Below are 11515 nucleotides of genomic sequence, written 5' to 3'. Positions count from 1 at the left end.
GTGGCAGCTCATGACTGTAGGGCAGCTCATGACTGTAGGGCAGCTCATGACTGTAGGGCAGCTCATGACTGCAGGGCAGCTCATGACTGCAGGGCAGCTCATGACTGGAGGGCAGCTCATGACTGGAGGGCAGCTCATGACTGGAGGGCAGCTCATGACTGGAAGGCAGCTCATGACTGGAAGGCAGCTCATGACTGGAGGGCAGCTCATGACTGGAGGCCGCTCATGACTGGAAGGCAGCTCATGACTGGAAGGCAGCTCATGACTGGAAGGCAGCTCATGACTGGAAGGCGACTCTGGCGGATCCTGGCTGGCGGGCTCTGGCGGATCCTGGCTGGCGGGCTCTGGCGGATCCTGGCTGGCGGGCTCTGGCGGATCCTGGCTGGCGGGCTCTGGCGGATCCTGGCCGGCGGGCTCTGGCGGATCCTGGCCGGCGGGCTCTGGCGGATCCTGGCCGGCGGGCTCTGGCGGATCCTGGCCGGCGGGCTCTGGCGGATCCTGCTGCTCATGGCTGGCTGACGGATCTGGCTGCTCATGGCTGGCTGACGGATCTGGCTGCTCATGGCTGGCTGACGGATCTGGCTGCTCATGGCTGGCTGACGGATCTGGCTGCTCATGGCTGGCTGACTGATCTGGCTGATCCTGTCTGACGGAAAGCTCTGGCTGATCCTGTCTGGCGGAAGGCTCTGGCTGATCCTGTCTGGCGGAAGGCTCTGGCTGATCCTGTCTGGCGGAAGGCTCTGGCTGATCCTGTCTGGCGGAAGGCTCTGGCGGCTCCTGTCTGGCGGAAGGCCCTGGCGGCTCCTGTCTGGCGGAAGGCCCTAGCGGCTCCTGTCTGGCGGACGGCTCTGAAGGCTCATGGCAGACGGGCGGCTTTGCAGGCTCAGTACAGACGGGCGGCTCATGCGGCGCTTTGCAGACGAACAGGTCAGGCGGCGTTGGGCAGACGGGCAGTTCAGGCACCGTTAGGCAGACGGGCAGTTCAGGCGCCGTTGGGCAGACGGGCAGTTCAAGCGCCGTTGGGCAGACGGGCAGTTCAGGCGCCGTTGGGCAGACGGGCAGTTCAGGCGCCGTTGGGCAGTCGGCAGACTCTGGCCGGCTGAGATGCACTGTAGGCCTGGTGCGTGGTGCCGGAACTGGAGGCACCGGGCTAAGGACACGCACCTTCAGGCTAGTGCGGGGAACAACAACAGGGCACACTGGACTCTCAAGGCGTACTATAGGCCTGGTGCCTGATACCGGCACTGGTGGTACCGGGCTGAGGGCACGCACATCAGGGCGAGTACGGGGAGAAGGAACAGTGCGTACAGGGCTCTGGAGACGCACATGAGGCTTGGTGCGTGGTGCCGGAACTGGTGGTACCGGACTGGAGACACGCACCTCAAGGCTAGTGCGGGGAGCAGGAACAGGGCACTGAGTTCTCAAGGCGCACTATAGGACTGGTGCGTGATACCGGGACTGGTGGTACCGGGCTGAGGGCACGCACCTCAGGACGTGTGCGGGGAGAAAAATCAGTGCGTAAAGGGCTCTGGAGACGCACATGAGGCTTGGTGCGTAGTGCCGGAACTGGAGGCACTGGGCTGGATACACACACCACAGGGAGAGTGCGTGGAGGAGGAACAGGGCTCTGGAGAGGCACAGGAGGCTTAGTGCGTGGTGTCAGCACTGGTGGTACTGGGCTGGGGACACGCACCACAGGACTAGTGCGAGGAGCAGTAACAGGACGCACAGGACTTTGGAGACGCACAGGAGGATTTGTGCGTGCTGTAGGCACTGTCATAACCAGACGGCTAGCACGCTCCTCAGGACAAGTATGGAGAGCTGTTCCCGGTGACATTAACTCACCAACACGTTCATTCGGACGGATGCCGTGCCTCATGCACCAAACCAGTACATCCCTCATAACTCTCTCCTCCAATTTCTCCATTAACTCCTTTACTGTCTCTGCATCGCTCACCTCCAAATCCGCCCTCACTGGCTCCTTATGTAAAGCAGGAGGAGTTGGCTCAAGTCTCCTGACTGACCCAACTATATTCACCGAGAGCCCCCCCCCAATAAATTTTTGGGTTTGACTTGCGGGCTTCCAGCCTTGTTTCCGTGCTGCCTCCTCATATCGCCGCCTCTCCGCTTTCGCTGCCTCCAGCTCCGCTTTGGGGCGGCGACACTCCTCTGGTTCTGCCCAGGGTCCTTCTCCGTCTAGGATTTCCTCCCATGTCCATTCCTCCTTGTACACCTGCTGCTGTCCGTTAACCCGCTGCTTGATCCTTCGTTGGTGGGTGTTTCTGTAACGCTTGTTCTCCTCCTCTTCGTCTGAAGAGGAGGAGTAGGGATCAGACCAAAATGCAGCGGGTTTTGAGAACATAATGAATTTATTCAACCACGAAGACGAACACGAAACAACACTTGGAATAATTACAAAATAACAAAACGAACGAAGACAGACCTGAAATAGAGAACTTACATATAACACGAAGAACGTACGAACAGGTATAGACTACAAACAAAACGCTACAGTCCCGTGTGGTACGAACATACAATACAGACACGGAAGACAACCACCCACAAACAAACAGTGTGAACACCCTACCTTTATATGGTTCCCAATCAGAGGAAACGACAAACACCTGTCTCTGATTGAGAACCATATAAGGCTAATTACCAATGGCCTAAACATAGAAACACAAAACATAGAATGCCCACCCCAACTCACGCCCTGACCAACTAAACACATACAAAAATAACAGACAACAGGTCAGGAACGTGACACATATGGAAATGTCTGCTCTACCCAAAATTACAACCAATTAATTGCAGCATTACCACAAAAATGGAAGAGGCAAGTAGAAGGGGAAAAAAGTAAGGAACTTGTATGTCGGCCCTATATTAAAGAACATAAATGGTTAAAGATAAGTGTGATAAATAAAAACATATACCAATTTAATTTAAGGACCAAAAAACTGACAGCTGTGCCATATAAATTGCAAAATAGTTGGGAAGAGATTTTCGATGTACCCATTCCATGGCACATGGTGTATGAATTGATACGCAAAACAACGCCGGATTCAAAACTTCGAATTTTTCAATTTAAATTACTATACAAAATTCTTCCAACTAATAGAATGTTATATATATATGGGGGATACAATCTTCCCAGCTCTGCAGATTCTGCTGTGAGGAGGCAGAGTCATTAGATCATTTATTTTGGTATTGTCCGTATGTAGCTCGTTTTTGGTCACAGGTCCAGGAATGGCTGAAGAATTGCAACATTTGCGTAGAACTAACGCTACAGATAGCAATACTGGGGGATTTGAAAAGCCATAGTCAATCAATCAATAATATAATAATTATTTTAGCAAAAATGTTTATTTTTAATTTACAATCCGTGGAAGCTATGAGAATAGGAAAATTCAAATCTTTTGTGAAGCATCACAGCACAGTTGAAAAATATATGACAAATAAAAATCCGAAATGGATGATGTTGGAAGATAGATGGGAAGGGTTGAGTGGAGCTGAAGGGTGGGACTAATAACAAGATAAACAATGTAGGGCATACGGGATCTGTGAAATGTGTATAGGTGCGGAGCTTTTGTGAAATAGCACAGTTACAAGTGGAAATCAAACTGGATGGACAACAGAAATAGAGGAAGGACTAAGAACAAACAAGAGAGAACTATTATAAAGTAGACTGTGTCTGTAAAATGTGTGTAAGATGTATAAATTGAAGGTAAAAACAGAAATGTTTATCAGTTTACTCCAATTGGGGGATCGGTGGTAGGGTTTGCGGGGAATAATAATAAAGGTATACTCTTTAAAAAAGTATGTATGTCTATATAGGTATGTGTATGTATATATGTGTATATGTATGCATACGTGTATGGATATATACACTGCTCAAAAAAATAAAGGGCACACTTAAACAACACAATGTAACTCCAAGTTAATCACACTTCTGTGAAATCAAACTGTCCACTTAGGAAGCAACACTGATTGACAATAAATTTCACATGCTGTTGTGCAAATGGAATAGACAAAAGGTGGAAATTATAGGCAATTAGCAAGACACCCCCCAAAACAGGAGTGATTCTGCAGGTGGTGACCACAGACCACTTCTCAGTTCCTATGCTTCCTGGCTGATGTTTTGGTCACTTTTGAATGCTGGCGGTGCTCTCACTCTAGTGGTAGCATGAGACGGAGTCTACAACCCACACAAGTGGCTCAGGTAGTGCAGTTCATCCAGGATGGCACATCAATGCGAACTGTGGCAAAAAGGTTTGCTGTGTCTGTCAGCGTAGTGTCCAGAGCATGCAGGCGCTACCAGGAGACAGGCCAGTACATCAGGAGACGTAGAGGAGGCCGTAGGAGGGCAACAACCCAGCAGCAGGACCGCTACCTCCACCTTTGTGCAAGGAGGTGCACTGCCAGCGCCCTGCAAAATGACCTCCAGCAGGCCACAAATGTGCATGTGTCTGCTCAAACGGTCAGAAACAGACTCCATGAGGGTGGTATGAGGGCCCGACGTCCACAGGTGGGGGTTGTGCTTACAGCCCAACACCGTGCAGGACGTTTGGCATTTGCCAGAGAACACCAAGATTGGCAAATTCGCCACTGGCGCCCTGTGCTCTTCACAGATGAAAGCAGGTTCACACTGAGCACATGAGCACATGTGACAGACGTGACAGAGTCTGGAGACGCCGTGGAGAACGTTCTGCTGCCTGCAACATCCTCCAGCATGACCGGTTTGGCGATGGGTCAGTCATGGTGTGGGGTGGCATTTCTTTGTGGGGCCGCACAGCCCTCCATGTGCTCGCCAGAGGTAGCCTGACTGCCATTAGGTACCGAGATGAGATCCTCAGACCCCTTGTGAGACCATATGCTGACACATGCACATTTGTGGCCTGCTGGAGGTCATTTTGCAGGGCGCTGGCAGTGCACCTCCTTGCACAAAGGTGGAGGTAGCGGTCCTGCTGCTGGGTTGTTGCCCTCCTACGGCCTCCTCCACGTCTCCTGATGTACTGGCCTGTCTCCTGGTAGCGCCTGCATGCTCTGGACACTACGCTGACAGACACAGCAAACCTTTTTGCCACAGTTCGCATTGATGTGCCATCCTGGATGAACTGCACTACCTGAGCCACTTGTGTGGGTTGTAGACTCCGTCTCATGCTACCACTAGAGTGAGAGCACCGCCAGCATTCAAAAGTGACCAAAACATCAGCCAGGAAGCATAGGAACTGAGAAGTGGTCTGTGGTCACCACCTGCAGAATCACTCCTGTTTTGGGGGGTGTCTTGCTAATTGCCTATAATTTCCACCTTTTGTCTATTCCATTTGCACAACAGCATGTGAAATTTATTGTCAATCAGTGTTGCTTCCTAAGTGGACAGTTTGATTTCACAGAAGTGTGATTGACTTGGAGTTACATTGTGTTGTTTAAGTGTTCCCTTTATTTTTTTGAGCAGTGTATATTTACCCCAAAAAATACGGGGGATTGGAAATGATGCAGACAATTACATTGGAAGCAACATTCTTTCCGCAATATTAAGCTGATCCACCCCTAAAAAAAATAAAAAAAAGTAGCCACGCTTTGCCTTGATGACAGCGTTGCACGCTCTTGGCATTCTCTCAACCAGCTTTACCTGGAATGATTTTCCAACAGTCCTGAAGCAGTCCCCACTTATGCTGAGCACTTGTTGGCTGCTTTTCCTTCACTCTGCGGTCCAACTAATCGCAAACCATCTTAATTGGGTTTAGGTCTTGTTACTGTGGAGGCCAGGTCATCTGATGCAGCACTCCATCACTGTTCACCTACTCTGTATCTCACAAAGACATGGCGGTTGGAGCCAAATATCTCACATTTGGACTCATCAGACCATGCAGCAATTCGACCATAAAGGCCTGATTCACGCAATCTCCTCTGAACAGTTGATGTTGAGATGTGTCTGTTACTTGAACTCTGTGAAGCATTTATTTGGGCTGCAATTTCTGAGGCTTGTAACTCTAATGAACTTACCCTCTGCAGCAGAGGTAAATCTGGGTCTTCCTTTCCTGTGACGGTCCTCATTAGAGCTTGTTTCATCATAGAGCTTGATGGTTTTTGCGACTGCACTTGAAGAAACGTTCAAAGTTCTTGACATTTTCCAGAATGACTGACCATGTCTTAAAGTAATGATGGACTGTCATTTCTCTTTGCTTATTTGAGCTGTTCTTGGTCTTTTACCAAATAGGGCTGTCTTCTGTATACCACCCCTACCTTGTCACAACACAACTGATTGGTTCAAACGCATTAAATTAACTTTTAACAAGGTACTCCTGTTAATTCAAATGCATTACATAATTCCATATGTGTTATTCCATAGATTTAAAAAGAGTAAATATAAAGAAAAACCCTTGAACGTGTGTCCATACTGACTGGCACTGTATACTGTTTTAAAAAGCTTTGTCGGACAATTAAAGGTAAAATAGACTGTATTTCAAATAGTCAGCAATAATCTAATGATTGCAGGGCTTGTGGAATTATACTGTGGCTAAATATAAGCCTTCCACAATCATAAGCCCCACTAATAATTTCATTATTTTATCAAAATGGTTTAACCTGCTTTTTTGTTGTTGCAATAATCACTGATCTGGCTTTCAAGTCTGTCTATGAAAATGCCCTTTTTGTGACAAATTTAATCCGGAAACCATGTACATTATGTACATTCACTAACAATGACCAACCTCCCCTATTCCACTGATTAGTACTTGTATAAGTGTGCCCTTTGGTTTCCATTGGGTTGTGCATTATTGTTACAATGTCCGTTGGTGCGTGTGAGTACCTGAGCTGTGTTTTGGCTTTCGTGCCATTGTGGATTGCGCAGTTAATCATTGTGCGCATGTGTTTTTATTTGAGGGACTCCTCGCTCTTTTGTTTTGGGTTTCTACCCTGTGTTTTGTTACGTGTTTGTTTGGTCTTCATCCCCGTGGATTTACACGGCACGCCGTAATTTGGGCTGAATAGAAAACCCTATTACGCATTCCTGCGCCTGTCTCCCGAATCATTTATGCCAACGTGACAAATACCTTACGAGGCTTCTTCTCTCTAAGCTGAGATCTTGAATCTGATATATATTTCGTTCTCAAAACAAAATACTGCCAAATTGAAGCTACTGATAGTGAGGATTTGTTCAGTCAGTCACTTGCATGAACACAGAAAATGGTTATTAGAAAAGCACATGAATAGAACACATACATGAGTTATTAGAAAAGCACAATCATAAAAAATGTCCAGCACAGTGGTCACAGCAGTAATTATTTATCATGAGAGGACAAACAGCAACTAATAATACTGCATACTCCAAGAAAGGTTCAAATCTAACTGGAAAAAATGATTATAAATTGCTGAAGGACACAAGCTCAAATACACATGTCGTAACGTTGGTCATTAATCTGACGACTGATGTTCATCGAATAATTATCTGTGTTTATAATTACGTGATTAGATTAATCAGGCAACCATTAACTCAGTAACCTGGGACAACATGAGAAAAGTTTGTTTAATTTGTTAACGTTTCCCAAATTAACTCAAAGAATATCAGAATATTGATTTCATAGCAGCCGGCAATTAATTCATTTCCTCTTAAGTCTCATTCTGAACGTCGCATAATTCTTAAATCTGCACAAACCCGGGTCTCACTAAATCATTCCGTACCACACAATTTGAGTTGATTATTTATTTACTAACAAGCTAAATGATAATATAAGATACACATACACAAACAGTCTAGGCCATTGATTAGAACTTAATACAATGAAACCGGTTTACTTGTTGAAGGTCTCCGTTGGGTATCTTTTCGTGGACCGAGTTCCGCTTATTGGGATAGGATGGCCGAAGCCCTTTTCTTCCGATGGCTGTGTCTCCTTCGGTACCGTCGCTGATTGTCCACACGATGTCACAATGTCCTTTCTGTTGGTTGTCTGTTTCCTTGCACTCGTTCTGTGAGAGTAGTCTTATTCGGAGGATAATTAACCGTGTCGACGCTCCAAGCTTTGGTAGGAGGGCCGTGTAGACAACCGAGGATTTGAAGAGAATAACTAGCTGATTCTTCTTGAATTCCCCTTTCTTAGATACAGTAATCAACCGTAGCCTTGATTGTTAAGACGTTCATGTGTCCTCTTCCTCATGTTGCGTTTGTGGGGTTGTGACTATCTTAGATCACGCTGCAGCTGTGGTCCGTTTTACTGTGGTATGTAAATTCTCATACCCCCGGGTCACAAAGGAGCATTTCGGTCTATATGGCAAGTTCCCTAGGGCATATCTAGTTACAAGGCAAGGTATCACAATGAACTATGGACTTGTTAGACAACTAAAATAATAGTTAATTGTTACAAAAATATTCTCTATGATCTGGATATTTTCTACACAGCACACAGTATGTAAACATCATGTACATATTATGAAAAGTTTTCAAGTTACAATGTTTCCGTTATAACGTCGTCATTTAACTATTATTAACATAACAAAAACAACATTCATTTTCATATTTCATCTAGCATCGTTACCATCATGTCGGCTGATAAAATATGTACCAAAGTCCATTTATTCCATGTTACAGTTCTGCGGTAGGTTCTCCATAGGCCCACCATACATTCCAATCCTCCACTGACAGGACAAAGGATTCGTCTGCTGCCTTAAGATTTACAATGGCTTGAGGTGTTATGTATTCCTGCGCCTGTCTCCAATCATTTATACAACGTGACAGGGGCGCACTGCCTTCATATCATAGGCCTGCAGTAGCTAAAGCTTAATAGCCACACCATACCAAACCTTCCCCAAATGTTTCTAAACTTAATTAGGGTAATATCAAAAGTAAGTCAAGACATTGTTTATAGAGAAAATATGAGAAGAATGGCGAATGTAAACCACAGAAAAAATGCACTACCCTCCCCTGTGCCCTACTCAAAGCAATAAAAAAGGTTTGACAACCCTCCCCTATTTCGTGGCACCCCCTCCCCTAGTAATATTCAATCTGTCCCTAAAGAGTAAAGAAGTTTCAATTTTAAATTCGTTATGAGATTTCAGAGGACATCCATGGAAATTCTAATCACATGTCATGTCAACTGACTAAATATATTTAATGATATGTGAATGTAATTAGTTAATTAACTGTTCCCTCTGCATTGTTTAATCAGTATGTATGATTGACATGGGAGATGATGAGAGGGGCTGAGTTTTGACCATCATCATTATCAGAGGGGCCGAAGTATGGATAGAGTTTCTCTGTAAAGGTGCAGCCAGTGAAAGAGTAGATATGAGACTTGGCCTCCACATCATAAAAGGAGACCAGACCCTCCTCATAGTCCACAAAGACCCCAACCTTCCGGGGCTTCTTTCTCAGGGAGAGGAGGACAGGGGGGGAGGAACAGTTAAGGTACACATTCTCATCCCTTCGGGACACAGTCCAGAGTCCATCCCCAGGTCTCAGTGTGATAATCCCCTTCCTGTCAGTGGACTCTCTGGCAACTCCTAAATTCCATCTTGTCTTCCCCTTAACCGTCACCTCATAGTAAAATCTTCGTGAGGAGAAGCCATCCTTTCCAAGGACAAACGGATGACAATCAAACTTTTTTGGATTGTCTAGAAGATTCTGTGGTGTGTTTCCATGTCTTACTTGTTTCCCATCCTCAGACAGGATGAGCCAGGGGTTTGCTGTATCAGGGTCCAGAGTCACATCCACTGCATACTGCTGAATCCTCTTCAGTTTGACTTCAGGCAGCTTCTCCATCTCTTTATTCAGTGTCTCCTCCAGGTGAGACACAGCTCTCCACACAGTCCCCACACACAGATCACTGTGAACACTGATCTCAGACCAGTCCTTGGTGGGTGGACGTTTGTACGCTAGGGATATGAAGCTCTGGAGAAGTTGGAAGGAGTCCTCAGTGTGTGAGAGCTGCTTCAGATCAGTGCTTCTCTTCTTTAGCTCAGTGATTTCCTGCTCCAGTTCTTTAATGAACCCTTCAGCCTGCCTCTGTACTGCTTTCTGCTTCTCCTTAATTACCTGAACAAGCTCAACCTGGCTTTTCTTAATGGAGCGCACCAGAGCAGTGAAGACCTGCACGCTCTTTGCTATCTCTCTCTCTGCATCTCTCTTGCTGAGATCTACTGAGAGTCTGATCTTTTTAACCTTCTTCAGTCGATCCTGGATAATTTGCTCTACTTCTGCCTCAGTTTTCCCCAGCTGAGCCTTCCTCTCTCCACACTCTTCCTCTATAGGGACAGTGTCATGAGTCTTGTGGTCTGCCTCAGTGCAGAACTGACACACATATGTCTGGTCAGTCCTACAGAAAAGCTCCAGGAGTCTGTCATGCTTCTTACACATCCTGTCTTCTAGGTTCTCCACAGGGTCGATCAGTTTGTGTCTCTTTAAGGGTGGGGCTATGTGATGAGGTTCCAGGTGAGTCTCACAGTAGGAAGCCAGACACACCAGGCAGGACTTCAGGGCCTTGCGCTTCTTCCCAGTGCAGACGTCACAGGCAACTTTTCCAGGTTTGGGAGGGGGCCCATCTCTACCTTTGTCTCTCATCTTTTTAAAATTCTCTACAACCTCTCTGAAAGTTGTGTTGACACAAAGCTTAGGTCGTCTGTAGAACTTCTCCTGACACAGTGGACATTGACACAAGTCCTTTCTATCCCAGTACTTTGTGATACAGGCCATGCAGAAGTTGTGTCCACATGAAGTGGTGACTGGCTCAGTGAACACATCCAGACAGATAGAGCACAGGAACTGCTCTTCAGTTATTTGACTGCTGGATGAAGCCATATCTAAACAGAGAAGGTGGGACTCTAAATTATTCCCTGTAATTATTCAGCTCTCGATATTTTCAGAGTCATTGTCAACACGGAATTTAGAGGCACCAAACAATGTTGATTCAAGATGTTTAACCGTACAAAATAAATGATTCTAAGTACAAAATAAAGGTAAACATAGGTACTGTATTCAAACACAGGAGAAAAGAAAACCCGAGAATACAGGAATTCATTCAAGTACAAGAATTCACACAGTAGCATTTATCTTCACCTGCCCTTGTAAATATCTACTCACCTGTATCTTTGTGTTTGCGACAGAGGGTGGGGTGCTTTCTCAGATTTATTGGTTCTATATACTATAGTATTAAAAAACGACTATCTTAGCAGATTTTTCAGAAGAGTATGAGACCGTTTGTTTGTGTTGGCAACGTATAGTATGTCTATACACTTCAGTTTCACTTCAGTCAGTGACGTTGACATGCTGCTCCCCACCCAGTGCTGCTCTGTGCTCTGGAACAGTTAACTCTTCACGTCTGATCTATTTTCATTTTTGATACATTCTTGATAGAAAAGAAGGAATTACTGCAGATGTAATGAAGGTTTTCTAAAGGCATCAACTACAATAGAATTCACAGGGGATGAACAAATACTGTCAGTCGAGGTAGATTTGATTATTAATAACCTTTTACTGCAGTGGGCTACATCAGGGTCACAGAGTGTTTCCTGTTAGTCTTTA

The 11515-nt window shown here is 45.9% G+C and overlaps 1 protein-coding gene across 2 annotated transcripts; it reads right to left on the bottom strand.

The window, feature by feature from the left end:
* Positions 1-9160: 9160 nt before the first annotated feature.
* On the bottom strand, positions 9161-10792 carry LOC120052878 (E3 ubiquitin-protein ligase TRIM21-like). Of its 2 annotated transcripts, XM_039000072.1 has the most exons (2): positions 10091-10792; positions 9161-10039 (listed from the first exon to the last, which is right to left on the bottom strand). In XM_039000072.1, exons 1-2 carry the CDS (start codon positions 10790-10792, stop codon positions 9161-9163), a joined length of 1581 nt encoding a protein of 526 aa, XP_038856000.1. The 2 variants fall into 2 exon arrangements, with proteins under 2 accessions (XP_038856000.1, XP_038855999.1); XM_039000071.1 differs by having other exon boundaries at positions 9161-10792.
* Positions 10793-11515: the final 723 nt, after the last annotated feature.

The sequence above is a fragment of the Salvelinus namaycush genome, chromosome 8, assembly GCF_016432855.1.
Source record: "Salvelinus namaycush isolate Seneca chromosome 8, SaNama_1.0, whole genome shotgun sequence".
Classification (NCBI taxonomy): Eukaryota; Metazoa; Chordata; class Actinopteri; order Salmoniformes; family Salmonidae; genus Salvelinus; species Salvelinus namaycush.
The sequence above is the reverse complement of the archived record's forward strand: the minus strand, read 5'-3'. Positions and strand labels throughout refer to the sequence as shown.